At 38.3% G+C, this 19410-nt stretch overlaps 1 protein-coding gene across 1 annotated transcript in view; it reads right to left on the bottom strand.

Annotated features, from left to right (window-relative positions):
- The window catches only part of agbl4 (AGBL carboxypeptidase 4), a 439604-nt gene that overhangs the window by 396094 nt on the left and 24100 nt on the right, over positions 1–19410 (bottom strand). Inside the window, exon 3 of the mRNA XM_055015739.1 lies at positions 13988–14112. Coding sequence (XP_054871714.1) covers positions 13988–14112 — 125 coding nt within the window. The remainder of the gene's footprint in view (positions 1–13987; positions 14113–19410) is intronic.

Here is a 19410-nt window from a genome sequence, read left to right on the forward strand (position 1 = left end):
TTTTTCAACATGAATTATTCTAACAAATGCTAAGTTTTAAAATATCACACCAGTACAACATGATTGTACTATATTTATTCTGCACACATGAAATTATGTTGTGCTGATGGTAACTGATAGATTTTATTAAATGTAACGGGCAGCAGGATAATGACCCCCAAATAGTAAAAAAGACCAAGTAGCTCTAACTGTCATGGACAAATTTGAACAAACTTTCATCTTACAAGCAAATAGTTGTGTCGTTAAAGCAAATCCGGGACATTTTTTAGAGACTAAAATTGGTCACGTGGTATTAGTAGTAATAAAAAATATAGTGTTAAATTAAAAACAAATCCGAAATAAAGTATCTTTTCTCGTGCTCTCAGACTTATAGACTCCACTCCGCCTTCTCCTATAGCCTTCAAACATGATTAATTTGTGATGAGGATGTATTTGTCCACTGCAGTGTGTGTAACATTACACAGCAGAGTTGTACATACTAATCTAGTCTCCTGTTGATTTGATTACATGACCATTAATTCGACCCGGCAGCATTAAAATCAAATCAGTTACACTATTCAGCCTTGCTTTAGAAGGATGAAGGATGAAATGTTCAAGACGACGCAGAGCGGTCAGTTGTTGTTGTTACTGACTAAAGACAGCAACAGGGAATTTGAATGAGTCGTGTTGTACATTTGTGACATTCAGAAAGAAGCTCAAATGGAAACTACCCAAGAAAAAGCTTTAGAAAACAATCTACAATATCACGTAAAACAGTCCAAGCTTGCAGATATAGTTAAACGTGCTTTTTAGGTATAACTCCTGAGAATCTCTGGTGTATATTAAACTTTTAGTAGAAACAGAAAAGGCATGTTGTAGCAGTGGATTGTGAACACTAAATGGAAGCTGTAATTGTTGCAGTGATGTGGTTTGTCAATCACTATACAGGAAAGTAGAATAGATCTTAAAGCCTCTATCCCAAATCACACGTATTATGATCCACAAACACATCAACAACAAGCAGCACCAACCAACCAGCAAAGGTAGATTATATCTTCTATATGTTTAAGTGCATCAATCACTGGCAACCGCAAAGACAACTCATAAAACAAAACATTCTGTAAAGATTCAGAAGCAATTTTAGTTATTTATCGAGAGCAACGAATCAGAGTTTCATGTTTGTTCCTTTCTCAAGAACATGGTATATTTGTATAGTCACGCTGCAACCGCTCCTCTTATCTAATCTCTAATCTCACTCTGTATTTGTTTTCTCCTCGTAAATGTGTACATAGGAATATATAATGTTGTGTCAGATAGATAGATAGATGGGAGGTTGGGATAAATAAGTTTTATCGTGTTCTTGTATATTTCTGTAACCTGTCAGCAGGTGATAACCATCACTTTTGCAAAGTGATAATGGATTTAGAACCACATTACATGTAAAAGGACCAGAAAATAATGTGAACTTTTCTCTCTGTTGATTTTAAACAGAAGAAGCGGAACTCAGATGAAATATTGATTGTGAGAGAAAGAGCCTGTTGTTTTTGTTGAACAGGCTTTGACCTTGTAAACCTGCTAAATTGATTTGTAAAGTTTTTAAGGCACTTTTTTACTATTAAATTTTAATTTCATACATTTAAGAATGCAAGCTGCATTTATTATCCTCACAGTCCGCGTACTTCTTTTTTAGAATACTGTACCAGCTGGTTAGGCCAGATATCACTGACTTGTTCTGTAATTTCTAAAAGACTTGGCCTGGATAAGTGAAGGCAAACACACTTTAAATGGATGGTCCAGTAGTATAAGTCGAAAGCCTGAAACTAAATGCATCATAAAAACCTGGGAGGGAGAGGGAAAATAGTTTTTAAAAACATGCATTTTAAAAAAACGAATTCTCTTTTCAAAACTCTTCTCATGGTCAGTTGGTGTGGACTTTATTGTTCAGTCCACAGTACATTCAGTTGTCACATCTTTCAAGATCCAAAACTGTTTTCTGTGCAATCTCAACCACAAGCTAAACTCTGTTTTAGTATTCTTTATTGTATACTATAATAAAGACAATATAACACATTAAAAACTGAAGGTGAGACAGAATTCCCGTAAATTAGACAGAAATTAACATTTAGTTGAATTATAATACAGAAAGTCATTGCTGTCCACTGCAGTCTTGATGTTCAGCGAATCTCTTCTGAAAGGAGAGACCTACCTTCTGAGAGACTTTGCACATTTAACTTAATTTTGCTGAGAAACTTTGTACATTCAATTTTAATTTGCACTGTCAGAGTTCTGTCTCATCTTATTCTAATTCATTTTTTCTATCTATTTATCTATAAGTGTTAAACAAATATAAAAATGGAACTAATAAACTCCTGAATTGCATGGAAGCTAGATGCTAGCCTGGATGCAACTTCCAGATTTTTATGGCAGTGTGGATATATCATTTCATAGATACAATACCGAGTAGACTTGGTAGATCAGCAGATTCACAGACTAAAGCATAAAAAAGTCAAACCAACTCATCTGTTTGAGTTTACTTAATGTAGATACACGACAATAATTCACTAATTTATGTTGAACTGAACAAAAAATATCACTTTTTTAAAATGTCCAGCCAATTTAGAATAAATATTAGTTAAAAATTAATTATAAGAAAGAAAACTACTATATACATTAAGCAGTCTTTCTAGGATGCATTTTTAGAGAGTTACAGACCTCCACAGACTCACATTTTTGAGACAGAAATGGTGAAAACCTGATGTATCTTTATTAGCTAAGTTATATCTGTTACTGCCTTGTGAATAGTTGATTCAACTTAAAATTTTTAGTATATTGAACTTGTTTAGTTCAATTGAGTTAATTAACTCAGCTCGTTTGACACTTTTACAATGAGGAAGACAGACAGACAGACAGACAGATGACTCAATCAATTAATTTTAGAAGAAACACAACTAACAGATAAGCAGATTTCCAAGGATGCATTATTAGAGTTAAAACTCCTCACAGGCTCTTGATGAGAAATTTTATTATCTTTGACCGACCATTTCCAATGTAAATAAATGAGTTGATTCAACTTAATATTTTGAGTTTATTGAACTTGTTTTCTCAAGCTCAATTAATTCACTCAGCTAGTTTTACACTTTTACAACTCATAGGTGTTAGAAGGTTTTTATATTATCATTAATAGTTGTACTGTGAACTGTGTTAACCCTGATTGTAACATATGATGTTTTCATATATAAGCTATGCATTTACCACACCCATTATACCTTTTTTTATTTCTGCTTTTCTACGAGAATATATACATGGACCACCTCACTTCACTCACACCCACATTCACTTTACTCACTCCCATTTATGGTCTACTTGCATATCATTATCCTGTAAACCCACCTGTATAAATAATGGATGACAGGGACCACCTCTTTGTAGCTTACACGAGACGTGTCTTGTTACACTGAGTGTGGGTTACCCTTGCTGCAAGTACAGAGAAGCCTCTGTGTCGTTCATCACAGTGAGCGGTTCCTGGTTGGAGAGTGAGCCTCTTAGCCCTCCTCTCTGACAATAGGATGACTTTGAACTAATTAATCATCTGAAGAACATTTAATTTATGTTTTTAAAGAACCACAGGAAATTTGATTTCTAAGTTGAATGAGCTTGAAATGTTTATAGTGTGGATGGATGGATGGATGGATGGATGGATGGATGGAGGGAGGGAGTTGATGGATGGATGATGGATGGATGGATGGATGGATGGATGGATGGATGGATGGATGGATGGATGGATGGATGGATGGATGATGGATGGATGGGCAGATAGAGTTAATGTAAAGAAAACACAACATTGCAGGCGTTGTCATCAGATGGTGGTATTAGAATAGTAACTCGTCAGCAGCCTCCCAAAACAATAAAGCAGCAGTCGACAGACAGCTTCGCCCATCAGCACACTGTTAAATTACAGCCCCCCCCCCCCCCCCCCCCCAGGATCTAAACTCTCATCTCTAGCACCAGGAGAACAATCTGCAGAGTAATTAGCTTCCACCAACAGACAGTTACAGAGAGAAGGAGGACGTTTGGCTTGATTAAATTATTAAACCACACAAACAAAAAAACAAAAGCAGCATCAAAGAGGCACTGCGGCTCTCCTTCAAAGCTCCTCGCTGTTCCCTAAATACAGAATACAGAGAATGTGTTCTCCCAAGCCACTAGTTGGCATAATTAGCTAAATGTGTGCGTCTGTGCACGAGTGTGTTTGTGTGTTTGCTGTGATTGGACCCATTCCTCTGACTGCTATCTAAAATAACCAAGTGGTTAACGACAACATGATGCCAGGGAACCCCCCCCCCCCCACCACCACCACCACCACCACCACCACCCCAACATACACACACACATTGAACAATACTCTAATTACAACATTTATAACTCCCCCTGGCCTCCTGCGTCTCCCCAACCCCCAACCCACAAATCTGTGAATCTGGAATTGAATTTAGCCCAAGTTGAGGGCTGCGCTGGCATGAAAAGACTATTTGATTAGAACGGCAGTTGTTTCATTTGTGGTGCAGCAGATTGCAGAGCCTCTCTATCCGGTGTGCAATCTGTATTCATTACTCGGTGTAAAAGGATGATCCATGTCCTGACACCAGGCTCATCATTTCATGCAGATGCACAGCAGCTCCACAAGGCCCTTACCAAGTCACCATAAAATGCCTCCTGCTGAAACCTCAACAATTCTCCTCTCCTTTCTGCCCTGCTTTCCACTTTCTCTCCCCTCCCTGGTTTTACTGGCTTATCCTGCCTCTTTCTCTGATTACTTATTTTGACCATAAGTGAGTGAAACTGTGATAAATGAACTACTAGCTGGCAAGTTTTGTGTGATTTTAAAAAAAAAATTTGAGTAAATTGCAACACATTGTGAACATAAATCAGAAATATTAAACATATATTTGGAATACAATTAGCTTTGTTAATATTCCAATACTACAGGTAAAAGGAATACTCCATATATTAGTAATACCAGTCTTTCTAAAGCACCACTGATGTTTGAAAAGAGCAGCTTACAGCACTTCACTCCTCTTATTTCTCTCTTCATTCTTTTGTCCATTGCTCTCCCCCCATTTCTTTTGATTCCACGCTGTGCCTTGCAACCCTGTTTTCTCCATTGAAGGACTGCAAAGGCCTGCTGGCACCCCGCCACCGCCAGATCTCTAAGTCAACCTATCAAAAGACATGCAGCATTTCAAGCTGCAAGTATCTGGGGCATTTATTTTTGTGTGTGTGCATTGGTCTCACGCAGGATTTTGCAGATTTGTATTTATGAATGAGCATTCCTCGTGTGTACTGTACTGTTGGAGGTTAATTTATTCAAATGCCTTTAAGGGTATGTACATTAATGCATTCATCTAATTTAAGCAGGCTTTGTGATGAGAACCAGAGGCAGAAGGAGACATCTATATTTTAACTCAGGCACATGGTGTAAAGAACAGTTTAATACCTGCAAATTGGTGCTCTCCTAAAGCGTGGTGGGATATTTCATTGTGTTGAGTCACAGAGGACAGATTTAACTCGACAAATCGCAAAAAAAGTTAACAATACATTCTTCAATCTGTGCTACATTACATTTTTCTGGGCAATTCCTTCTAATCCCAGCCTGTTTCTGTGTGCAGAGGGGCGCTACGTACCTGCAGCCACTAAAATACAGACGCTTTTTTTCTCAGCACTTGACTGCTCTTTGCACTCTATGCCTTGATTCGCAAAATTGAGTCCACTTTGGAAGCGTCTCAGTCTGCCATACTGCTGGGCTCCGAATGAATGGCCCATTGATGGGTGCACACACCAGTCCATCTGCAGATGTTCCTACGCCGGCCAAACAAGCTAAAGCTGCCTCACGAAGCACCACACATTAACAAAATCTAAGCTGGTTTAGTGTTTCTACATATCTAAAACACTAATATTATATTTATTGACATTATTTTTATTTTTTCATTGAATGCAGTGGGAGAATATGAGGACAAAGTAAGGGGTAAAACTAAAGTACAAAGCATATCTCCAGTAACACAATGTTTTTAACCCGTTTTTAAGTCTTCAGAAATTGTGCGCTCTTCCTAAGTCTCCACTGTTTGAATAAAGAGAATCTGAAAATGCCTAATAAAAAGTATGTCTGCTTTATTTCAAAACATGCCCTTAAGCTTTGTACCTCCTTTTTAAAAGTGAATCACACTAAAAATAAGGCAATGAATTTTGATAAGGAACCTAGCGTCAGCAGAGATAACCCAGGGAAAACTAATTTTGCTATCAGGGAGACAATTTGAAAATTCATTCTGCGCTGTTGTCATATTCTTTTGTCCATGTCATTATGAAGTGATCTGGGGAGCATCAGCTTTCACAATAAGGAAGCATGCCTTAACAGAACAAGGTCACTCACGATACCCTACACTCCCTGACACAACTGTCTGATGTCTTATACGTCTTTCAAAACCACAAGGCTTTTCCACAACTTACTTCCAGGGTCTGAAACTGGGATCCTAAACTTTTTGGGTCTTCACTGTGTTTTTGAAGTGAAATAATCCCTTTGGCAGAGTCACATAGAAGCCAATGTGGGAAGCTTAAAAAATGAACTTTCAAAGAAGACGACAACCACAAGCACAGGACACATGCCTATCTACCTTATGCCATACGCTGTAGAGGCAGAGAGGAAAGAAAAGGCAATGTAGAGGACTGAAAATGAAAAAAAAGGACAAGAAGACAAGTGGACCTGTTGACAAGCATGTGTGTGTGTGTGTGTGTGTCTATAGGAGTCGAATCCTGTGGTGTGCATCCAGAAATCCTTCCCAGAAGCAGACCCAATGTGGTCCTGCCACAAGTAACTGCCACCAAGCAGCTGTCTGCAGTGCACGCTCACGGCCACGCTACGCCAGCAATGATTAGCCCATGTTCATCCAATGGTGCTCACCAGAGACCTGTCTGTGCTCTCATTCCTCTTGTCAGTGCTGAAGGACATCACAACTCAGACATGACGGTGAAGAGATGCAAGGAGCACAGTGGGAGGGAGGGAGGGAGGAGGTAGAACAGACAGGGGGTTGGAGGGTCCCTAAACACTGGTGCAAAGCCAAGAAGACAGGGAGGAGCAGGGGTGAAGTTCACTGGTTGATCTGCACAGTAATGGCACAGACAGGCCTTCCAAACCACAACATTGTCCAGAGCTGATGGTGCAGCAAGCACAGATAAGAACCTCTATTATACAGGCTGGCATTGATGCTACACACCACAACCAGCTGCTGACTTCCCAGAAGTGAAGCCAACATGCTCTATTTAGAATGGGAGGGAAACGTATTGCTGACATGAACAAGTCGTTTCTCGTTCTATATTGCCTCCCTTCCTGCGTCTGTCTCGTCTCTATGGAAAAAGAAACAATCAAAGTGCATCACATCCATTACCGTGCGCTTGCAGTAAAATCTCCCTATCTCAGGGTGTGTCTCTGTCATTCTCTTTTACTTTTTATTCTCTCAAAAATGATAATTTAAACATTTTTGAAAATGACGCATCGTAGCGGACGTTTGAAGACCGCAAAACACAATAGCCTTTAAGACATGTGCTGTCTGACTTGTGAAACAATCAGCCACAACATTAAAACCTCCTGCATGATGTTGTGTAGTTCCCCCAGTACTGCCAAACCAGCTCTGGCCTGTCGGGCCATGGTCAGGGGGTCTCTGGGGTCTCCTGTGGTGTCTGGCACTAGGACACTAGCAACAGGTTTGGATCCCGTGTTTTGTGGGGTGCGACTTCCATGGATCGGACTTGTTTCGACGCATCCTGCACATGTTCGATCAGCGAAGTGTGGAGACCAGTTCAACGCCTTGGCTGCTGTATTTGGTCTGCAACCCTGCTTAGGTGGCTGCTACGTGCCAAAGTAACATCCACGTGAATGCCAGGTCCCAAGTTTTCCCAGCAGAACATTGCACTTTAACCAGATGATCAATGTTATTCACTTCACCTGTCAGCTTTAATGTTGTGGCCGATCAGTGTATATTATTGCACTCATTTGTAGTGCTGCACTGTAAAAACACCGATTTGTTTTCTAAAGACGTTGACTGTAAATAAATACAGATTTTTTTCTGTGTTGTTCATATTAAGAGAATATATGTGTGAAAGATGGGAAAAGACCTTTTTAACAGACCTCCTATGAAAGCGCAGTCAAAGTATGTAACTTTACATACAAGAATCCAACATTTTATAACAGAAACACACAATTTTTAAGCAGTTTAAAATTCTAATTTCGTAAAACAAAATCTAGGCCAATAAAGTTGTGGATGAGAGAAAAAAAACTGTAGACTAGCGTAACATTCAAAAACTATAAAACCCAGCTACTGTGTTTTATACAAATACAATTATTTCACAGCTCTTCTCTGATAAGGAAATTGGTAGTATTTTTTTTAAAAGTATGTAAAAGAAACAGTAGAGTGAAGATTAAATTAAATGTTCTATATTTTTCTTATAGAAATCTGTACATTAACAGGCAAAATTTGCAGATTGATAAAGTATTTCTATGAAATAATACAATTATGCTGTTATTTAAAAGATAGTGTAGTTTAAATTATTTACATTTTAATTATGAGATGTTTTTAATCAGGAAAAATGTGCAATTCTACTTAAATTCGGCTGTGAAATGACAAAGACAATATATATCTGTGTTAAATTATGTATGTTAATCTACTGTAAACATTTTACCATTTTTTTTTCCTTCTTTTTGTTTGTTTTTTCCAAAATGGTCCTAGCCCAGTTACAGTCTGTGGAAAACAACAGCTGTAGAGAAGACTGTTTGATTAGCGTCGCCAACTCAGGATCCATAATTGTTCATTGATGGTTTTAACATCCTATTTAATGTTTTACATCCCCCACGACAAATTGCATAACATCACTAATTTGAAAAGGTGAGCATTGTCTGAAAAACTAAAGTGATAATAGCTCTTTAGGGATTCTATGTAACACATGGCCTATTCTTCTTCTGTTCGTCCTCTTTCCTGATTATGGAGAGTAACTGCCCTACGCTGTGCTTTCCCTGGACAAGTGAGGCTTACAAATCACCCCTGCAGCAGTTGGAGGAGTTGAAGGCGCTCGGTGCAAGGTTTTACCGCCTGTCTTCTATGAATGGCTCCCTGAAGGCTGCTATGATAATAGCTCACAGCCGTGCCCTTCACGGAACCTGACATCCAGCACACCCCTACAGCAGAATGGAAAGGCATATCAACTTACTCAATGGGGTGTCATATCATCTCGCCCACTGGTTTCTGATCATAACTCTGGCACAGACCTGGAATGAAATGCTGGTAGCTGGAACCTGCATGTCAAACGAAATTCGCTCAGTTTGGACACAGAATGCAAAACTTTTTCTTTTTTTTTTACAGGTTGATGACTTCTTGCAGTTTGGTTCAAAGTAAGCGAGAAAGGATATAATTTATGGCTTCACACATCAGAGCAGCATGAACAACCTAATTTCATCTCTGCTATTACAGTAACATCCCTCTTCTGCTTTCTCTTCCTCCACTCCAGCACCTGATGTACTCTGTCTTAACGAGTTTTCCACAGTGTTGAATGAGGTGAAGATTACTGATGAAAACAAAGTCAGCAGTACCAATCTCTCATATCTTGTATTCTGATATATTTTGGCATTAGCCCTGCAGTCACTCCAAACATTCGTGCCAAGGAAGCTTTAGACTCACACCCCTCTCTATATAGAACTGGGAAGCACTACAGAAATATGAGAAGAAACATGTGTTGTTTAGTGCTGAAACGACTTGTTGCTTAATAAATTATTCAGTGATAATTGTGGCATTTTAAGCCGTTTATCAGATCACACAACTAAGCCTAAAAAGCCATGCTAACAGCGTTGTGAGCTAAATGCTAACGGCAGCATTCGAACATGCTTTTTCTCATGCTGATCTTTAGCTGGTGTAATGCACACAATAGAAAATGATAAGCCTTTATTAATGCCAGTGGGAAAAATGGCAATGTACAGCAGTAAAAGGAATAGCGCAAACATTTAAGAAATATCAGTAGAAAAACAAAAATGAACCAAAAATATAATTTCGCACTAGTTCAGATGGAAACAACAATATTGCACATATCATTGGTAGCTATTGCACAGATTGTTCCATGAGTAGAAATACTGATAGAGAAGTATTATATCGCACCGATTTTATCTGCATTGCACAGATTTGTCCATAGGTAGAAATGCAGGCTAAAATTTGCAAATTAAAGCCCATGATGATCTGATTGTTCTTAGTTTGCAAGGTATTTGATCATACAAGGGGAACATAAATAGCTGAACAAGGGATGCAAATTTTACTAAATTTTCTTAACCAAAAGTCAACCACGTTAACAAATTAATAATCGACTAATTATTAAATAGAATGAAATACAGTTTAGTTTTTCCATATGCTGATATTGCTGTTTCTAAGCACCGGTACTTATTATTAACCACAATATCAGCTCACTTACAGTGGACATTTCAGAAACAAAGAAAGTAAACACTGGGTATTTTAGGCTGCAAATTATGTGACAATTAATAATTACTTCACTTGTATAGTTATAAAACAATTCTACAAATTCATTTAGCAGACGCCTTTATCCAGTGCAACATACATCTGAGAGTAGATAGAACACAAGCAAGGATCTAGTCAGGAGAAAACTACCTGGATAAGAGCCTTAAAACAAGTTCAAGAGGACAGGTCTCTCTTGAGAATGAGACCCCGTGTCTCAATGAAATTACCTGTATAGATAAAGGTTAAATAATAGAAAAATTTGACTGTGTGACAATAGGACCGTGTTGCGTACAGGCAGTGCAGATGTATCAGCTTTTTTTTTTTCTTTTTTTTTGCAGTCTGTCAAGTGCAAAGGTGTTCAATTAGAACAGTGGAAACCTGTAAACAGCATTTAACTTGACAATTCTACTCAAGTTTAGTCGGTCAAATCCCCTGAATAAGGGTGCAGGCTGGAATCCATTAACCGCTGTAGAAGTCTCTGTCATGGTGGTCCATTGCTAAAAAAAACCCTCACTCATCCACAACAGTCTAAATTCAGACATGGCCCAACTGAAACAGAAATCACAAAATAACTCATTGAACAATTTGGAGTTTAAGATGAACATTTTCATTCATTTTGTTATTGCCAACACATAACCCCCTCACTCGTAGTCTGAGCAACTGATTTGTTGGGTCACTACAGTGTTAAACAGAGCAAATGAAGTGCAGTCTTCCATCTCAAGAGGCGTCACCTGATGGTACAACCAGGTACTACAGCTAGTGTACATTTTCTGCTTTACTGGTTATTATATTTTAAAATTGAAATAATTACAGAACTGCAACTAATTGATGAATAATTGATCACTAACATCTCTAGTCTGTACCAGATTTTATGACAATACATCTAGTTGTGACTGACAGTGTCGGCCTAAAACATATATATTTATATAAGATAAATTATTTGTCTCTAATATATTCAACCTAAGATAACATGGAAATTTTTATACCTTACAGTGACCAATAAATCTAAGTGAAGCCTAGACTTTGTCCCATGAAAATGCATGATATACATGGATGAGGTGGATGGGGGAACAGAAATGTGCACCAAATTGCATCATGTCAACAGACTGTTGTTTCCAAGGTCAAAATTCAGAGCAATTATTGTGTACAAGGATGTTTTTAGGGACATTTTCTGGCAGAAAATAAGCAAAACCAAGCAAAAACCTCAATCGGTCACATGGTCCAGGTCATTGCAACCAACGTAACCAGAATCGGTCTTAGCTTTTTGAGGTAAGTGAGTGGTTCAATAAACACCAAAAAAGGAGGGATATACAAAAAAGAGACATTCATCCATCCAGCCATCCATCATAACCAGTGCTACGGTGAAGCCAATTTCCACAAAGCTGCTAAGCTGATTGAGGCAGACCAAATCTGTTTCACCAGCTTACATTCCTTCAAAATGGCCATCTCACTTCCAATATCACGGGCTTTTACTGTTCCCCATTCCCTTGGCTCAGGCTGAGAGTTAGCAAGGCTTAGCTGGATGAAACACTCCAACAGCCCAGTTCTTCCCTGGAACCCACTGATATCTCTATAGCACAGCTTCTCCCCCACACAGTAGCTACACTTGGTTTATTTATATTATTCTTTGTCTTTTTTATTTCTCTGCTTATTTTTTGTTTCATATCACAGCAATATTACAACCACTAGGATGTAAGCTAAAGATTTATGTGAATTCTGATGATTCTGGGCACACAGACATGATCTAATCACAGTGTCTGTTTACACACACACCTGGACAAAATGCACAGGCAGCACTTAACCACAACACCTTCACTGGAGTAGATTAAATTCGCACAAGACCTTTTACAAGAAGGAAATTGGACAGATAAGAAACTGTTTTCTATGAAAAAGCTTGTAAGGGGGCCTATAGATAGATAGAGTGGAAGTGCAACATCAGTCGTTCACCTGTTTTTGTCACCTGTGGACTTTCTCCTCCATGTACCTTTGTATACACAGTATGCTCCTATACATGATATTTATAAATCTTTAGCCACCACAGTGTTTTTCTCTCCACTGTGACTTTCTCTCTGTCTTTCTCACACTCTTTTTGTCATTTTGCCACAACAGCAAATATCCTGTTGGCCCAGGCTGCAGGCTGCTGGTGCTGGTCTATCTGGCCCTGGGATCGATCCGGCTCCAAGCCGAGTCCTCCCATTCATCTCAGTGCCATAAAATGTGATTAGTGCTGACTACAGCACTGCAGGGAGATGGGATGATAGGCCTGATAGCCTTAGATAGGCTGGGCTGGACACTCTACAGGAAGACAGCAGCAACAGCATGATGTGGATTCATTCTCGCTGTTTTCTGCCTTTTGTTTTTTTTTTCCATTTTCGTCTTTCTCTGTCACTTTCTTTTTGCTTTTTTCTCACTCTCATCTTCTCTTTCCATCTTCCTATCTAACCACCTCTGTCTTTAAATTTGGCTGTCTTTAGACTGTCTCCCTCCCTCACCTTTATCTCTTATTTTTTCCAAACCTGACAAGTGCTGCCGAGCTGCACACAAATTACACTGTAGCGGTCCAACGTAAATGCCAATATTGTCAGTTTTACCTTCTTTTTTATCTTGCAATGTTATATTCAAATGAAAGAACAAGCCTCCGTCCCCCTGAAGCCACACTCACTGTACACACATACAGTGTATCTCTGTGGCATGTGACCACCTTCGTCAGCCAATCACAGGCTCTGAGTTCACCAGTGGCAGAATCAAGTTCAGGAGTTGTGACAAGAGGTGAGGAAAGAAATAGAAGACAGCCTCAGTTCCATGGGGAAACAACTCTGATGGTGGTGCAGGCACAAATGTTGCAGAGGACATTCATGGTCAGTCTGTAGGGTAGACGAATGGCACCACGAAACATAACATTATTTCATACCAGTAACATCTTCTGCTCACCAAGGCCTTGTTCACACTGAGTAGCTTGAAAAAAAGTGAGTGCCCTGCTCATTAGCAATGTTCAAATGACAACACAGAATCCAAAATGATCTAACAGATTCGTATTTTGCATGCAAGAGATAAGAATTAAGCAGGAACATTAATATAGACTGTTTTCAGAATAATTTATAATCTTAAGGCTCATGCTGCATTCGCAGGAAGACCAGTAAATTTCCTCAGGGCCTACAGCATCATAACACTCAATAGATTAATGTATTTTTGATAAAGTGTCTAAAATATTAGGGTAGACACTGGAATTTACAGTGTTTTATTCTCTGGTTTAAAATTACCGTTGTGTAAATGTCAGCAATGATGCAAAACGCCGATGATTCATGCATGAGTAAAATCTCAAACGCACTGTTCACTATATGAAGGAAATTTCTGCCCATTCGGTTGACAGCAGCGAACGAGTTAACAAGCGAGTGATTACAGACACAGCCAGTGTTTGTTCATGTACGACACGATGACTAGGAACACAGTACAAGACCACAGCTGCTGACCTGTGTCTCCCGGACGTTCTCCACAGTGAAGTTGAACCACACTCTGAAGCGAGGGTTGCAGGTGTCAGGACGGATGAAGAGGTCGAACTCAAACTCACTGATGTAGTCAACGCGGCCCAGGTTCCCTGCAGAGAAGGTGAAGCAGCTCACATTAGCATTTTATAGTACTGAGCATTTCACAACACAGAGGATCACAGCAGTTCTTTTCCTCTGTATTCCTAGAAGACAACCACGCTGCAAAACAAACAAAAAAGTCTGTAAAAACACAAGGACAATATGGAAACCAAAAAAAAAATGTTAAAAAGCACACCATAGCATCCAAGAACCATAAAAACAGTGACAATACCAGCAAATAACTGTAACATGATAATATATTTAGCTGATTTTTCACTACGGATTTTTGATCTACAGTTTTGATGTGTTTTGTGGCACATTTTTTTTCTATGATTTTACTACATATTATCTGTAATTTAATGAGAGTGGGAAAGTCCTTAAAACACATATTTTTTAATTCAAATTACTACATATATCAACTTTTTATAGATTTAAATACAGTGAAAAATATTATAATTTTTCAGTCAAACACTGTAAAAGAACAAATCACTATTTAGAAAAGTACAGGTTGTTGATGTGGATGTTATTTACAGTGTTGTCCTGTTTTTTTTGTTTGTTTGTTTTGTGGTTAACATGTAAATTAATGCGCTATTGTCTGTAATTTAACAACACAGGTAAAATCTGTGAAATAATAATTAAAAAAATCATTTCTTATTTTTCAGCTCTTAATATACATACCTTTTCTTTAAAATTAGAGCACATATCTGTAAAATAACAATATATTTTGTAGATTTAAATACAGTAGAAAAAAAATGTTGCAACAACACAAATTACCAAATTACCATTTATAACAATACTGATTTTTGATGTGGACATTTTTTATTTTTATGTTTTGGTGTGTCTTGCTACGGTCAACATGTAAATTAGTACTTTTTTCTCTGATTTTACAGGCTAATATGTGTTATATAACAAAACTAGGAAAACCTGTAAAATGACATTAAATTGATCAAAAATAACACTGAAATCTGTTGTTTTTTTGTTTTTTTTACAGTGCAGGCAAACAAAACACAAAATGATGTTGCTCAGTTTAAATTGAGAATCTTCTTTCGAATCTTCTTGTTTTGCTAATTGTGCATCATTGTCGTAGATTTGTCCTGCCTGGTTTATATATCTTCACGTCTTTCTACACGGGGAAGCCTTTCAAACAAGTACGAGAGGTAGAAAGACCAGCAGACATTCCAGCCATCCATATCTGACAGAAACTATAGTAGTTAGAGAAAAATAAATAATAAAACAGATGATCAGTGAGAGTATAATTAATCCAATGAGAACTATTTCCCAGCTGCCCTTCTTATATCTGTCTATAAGATGGCTGGATATCCGCTGACTACATGACAAGCATTCTAAATATAGGAGTTTTCTATATCTTCTGATCCATGGCTACACGTAGAGCACGCACTGACTAATAAATGTCAAAGTGAAAGCAGAAAAAAATAAGAGAAAAACACTTTCTTGTTGCTGTGAAAAATGAATATATAACAGTTCATATAAACTGCTAGACTTCGTCCAGGACTTGGTCCATGAGACCACCCGACTCTGTCATTTTAAATGCTGAACTGTAATGCCGTTTAAGACCAGCAGCTGTTCGAGAGCCAAGTTTGCTGGCAAACTGGGCCAGACCACAAGGCTCAGCCTCCCCCACAGCCCTCCATCAGGGCATCGGGGTACCGCTGACCACCTGGTGGCAGGTAGCTCCATAGCAGCAGCATGCACACACAGATAGCTGACTATAGACAGATGGGCTAACTACCACACAGTCAAAGCAGATCTCTCTCCTTCTGGCAATCGCACAGCTAATCCACAAGTCAGCTTGCAACACACGCAGACACACACCCAGTTAGCTCAGTTCCACTGAAACTACCCACAGAACTGCTATCATCACTTGATTTAAGTCCACAGAAAACTACCAGGAGCTCTGAAATATCCACAATGCCAGTATTTTGGATTGCAACTTTATATTTTAAAGCTTTATTCTCATTCACAGCACGACATACAACAGAAATGCACAAACAGTAAGACACAAATTGCATGGCGTTATTGTGTAATAACCAGCTGATGACTGATCCATGTTTACATTTGAAGCCCGTCCACTAACAGCTTCCACTAATGGTGAGTGGGTCTCATTCCAGCACAGCGGAGCCAGGAAAATATCCTTCTCTGCAGACTAGGGAGTGGCTGGGCAAATCTGAAATACAGTACACACCGATCAGCCACAGCATTAAAACCACCTGCTTGACACTATCTCCTGCTGCCAAACAGCCCTGAACTGCCCAGAAATGGACTCCACAGACCTCCGAGTGGGTTCTGTGGTGTCAGGAACCAAAACGTTAAAGAACCTGTGGGTTCTCTAAACTGCCAAGTGGGACTTCTGTGGATCAGATTTGTTTTTCCAGAACATGCCAAAGATGCATTGTATTTTGCCACCTCTCTATCATACATTTTAAGTAGCATTAATAATAAAACCTTGTATATTGTAGATTCCTTGTCAGTTAAAAAGTGCTTTGCAATAAAACAAATGTTACATTAGATAAATAATAAAGGCAAATTCAAACAAACAAAACATGGTCCCAAAATAAAAACAAGATAAGTCAACTCAACATATTTGAATTTTCTCACATTTAATTTCTAAGTTCTTCTCGATTAAAAAAAAAAAAAAAAAAAAAGCACAACAAAATAGATCATAACTGGTATCAAGAAAGTAGCCTTGTGTTTTCTGGACAGTGTTATTTAAGGTGGTATTTCGCCTAAATAATTGACATAATAGGGATTAAAACACAACAAAAATTACATAAAACACTACCAGACCCTACAGTGTTTTTAATCATGTAGAATAAACTAACATAATAATATAACTAGAACCCTACAGCATGACATATTATGGAACTGCACCTAACTAATATAAACCTTATCGTTAACGCCCTACGCCATGATTAACCCTAGAGATTAACTTAACTAATTTAGAGCTAAAATTTTGACCCAACAAAAATATATACGAAAACTCAACAATCCAAGGATTCATGGATCCATGATGAGAAGCTTTGTTTTTATTATTATTATTGTTATTATTATTATTATTATTAAAACGGTCTCTGTGTGTTTTACCTTGATGCCAAGGTCTTTAGACAACTTCCAGATACAGATATATGAAAATATAATTCAAAGAGTAGATCAGGTCAAATATCTGGGAGTTGTCTTAGACTCTCGTCTGAAATTTGAAGCCCATATAAAGAAAATATCAAAAACAATTAGGACTAATTTAAGGTGTTTTCGCCTAATAAGATCTTACCTGACAACCAATGCAGCCAAGTTGTATTTTCATTCGATGATCGTGTCCCATTTTTCATATTGTGTCACTGTCTGGGGCCAGGCAAACCAGTCAGCTCTTTTAGGTGTAATCTCCCTTTACAAACAAGCTTTAAAAGTGCTTAACCGAAAGCCCATGAGGTGGCACCACTGTAAAATTTTAGAAAAACACAATCTTTTAAGTTTTAAAAATTTCTTAAACTATTCTTTTTTAAAATTTGTTTTTAAATGTGTTACTGGTCTTGCTCCAGATTCTGTTAGCGGTATGATTCAAAGAAGTGAAACTCGTGGTATGACTACAAGAGGAGTAGCAAACGGAGACTGCAGAACAGCCCAGTGTAAAACCGCTTTTGGACGAAGTGCATTCTCAGTGAAAGGGCCACAGATCTGGAACACCTTACCTGCTGAACTGAAACACCTGACAGATCTGAATGAGTTTAACTGTAAAATCAAACGATGGCTCAAATCAAACCAAAACTGTCAGCACTGATAGACATTTTATTATATGTAAATGTGTTTAATGTATATATTCATGTAACATTGATTGTTGTATTTATTGTTTTTGTATGTGTCAGGGACCTGCTCTGTGAATTAGCTGTTAGCTATTGACCTATGAACATGGTATTGGTTATTGTAACAATGCTTCTTGTTCTGTCCCTATTAAATAAACGTATAAATAAAAAATATTTTCATTTTATGAGGGGTTGTTTGGGGTTTTTTGTTTTGAAGCTATTTGTGCTACAGTAGCATCAGTGATTCTTGGCCACCCATAACCCTGCCACTGATTCACCAGTTGGACCATCTTTGGTAAGAACCAACCACTGCACACCAAGAAAACCCAACAAGATGTTTTGGCGGTGCTACCAGTCATCTGGCCATCACTTACATCCTTAGGTTTGTCATTATATCTTGCATTCAATGTGTCAACTTCAAGAACTCACTGTTCGCTTGCTGCCTAATGTATTCCACTTCTTGGTAGCGGCCACTGTAGCAAAACAATCAATGTTTTTCCTTTACTTGACAATCGTCTTAATATTGTGGCTGATCCGGTTATAAATGCTCTCTTTCATCATCCTATTCAGACAGACTCTACTGATTCTACACGCAAGATGCATAAAAAACTTGACAAAGTAAGGTGAGGCAGACAATCACAAATTCAGAGGGGTAATCTGTATTAGGGACAAAAAGACAACAAGTTTAGGTGCTGATAAGTTACCTTCACCATGTCCAGCATTTGTTTTTTCTCTGCATATGTGTGGCGTTTGTGCTTGTGATGGAAATAAAACAAATGCTCGTACTAAATTATATTATCTGCTTATCCATACCTGCTGAAAACCTACAAACTATTACAGATGCACCTCTTAAAGTACGAGTATTTGTCACTGATCTCAAAAGTGTGGCAAGAATAGAAAAAAATGAGTATCTCTGATAACTCACAATATGACCTTCTTTCATACCTGAATATTCAGAATCTCTAGATGATTTAAAATTATGTTAAAAGTCAAATTTGACGCACTGAGTCAACCATTTTTTGTCTTTCAATAGTAGATGTTCTGGCGTTTAAAATCTAGCAAATTCTGTTACATTCTGACCCCATTATTCATTTAAACATGACAGCAGTGAACTGTAATATCTTGACATAAGACCTTTAATCTAATATCATTACAGAGAGAAAGACAATTGCATTGATTACTAAATTACTGCTCGGCCCTAGCTTGTTTTGCACGGTGGCCGGCTAGCTGTGCAGGAGGCAGGCATGCATGCATGAACTAGCTCTTTGGCTGGTTGGCAATGCAATCCCAAGCTTTTGAGAGCAGATAAAGCCAAGCGCAGGCTGAGAGATGAACCAGCTGCAGCTACCAACAAAGACAAGAGAAAGACGGCGGAGCAGCACCTGTTCCACACTGAATCGATCATCTCTCATACCAGCATCACAGCCATTCATGGAGGCGAATGCAGCCTATTAGACTGAGCTGACAATGGCATCCAAAGGTCATTCCTCTGAT

The sequence above is a fragment of the Amphiprion ocellaris genome, chromosome 2 (genome assembly GCF_022539595.1).
Source record: "Amphiprion ocellaris isolate individual 3 ecotype Okinawa chromosome 2, ASM2253959v1, whole genome shotgun sequence".
Taxonomy (NCBI): domain Eukaryota; kingdom Metazoa; phylum Chordata; class Actinopteri; family Pomacentridae; genus Amphiprion; species Amphiprion ocellaris.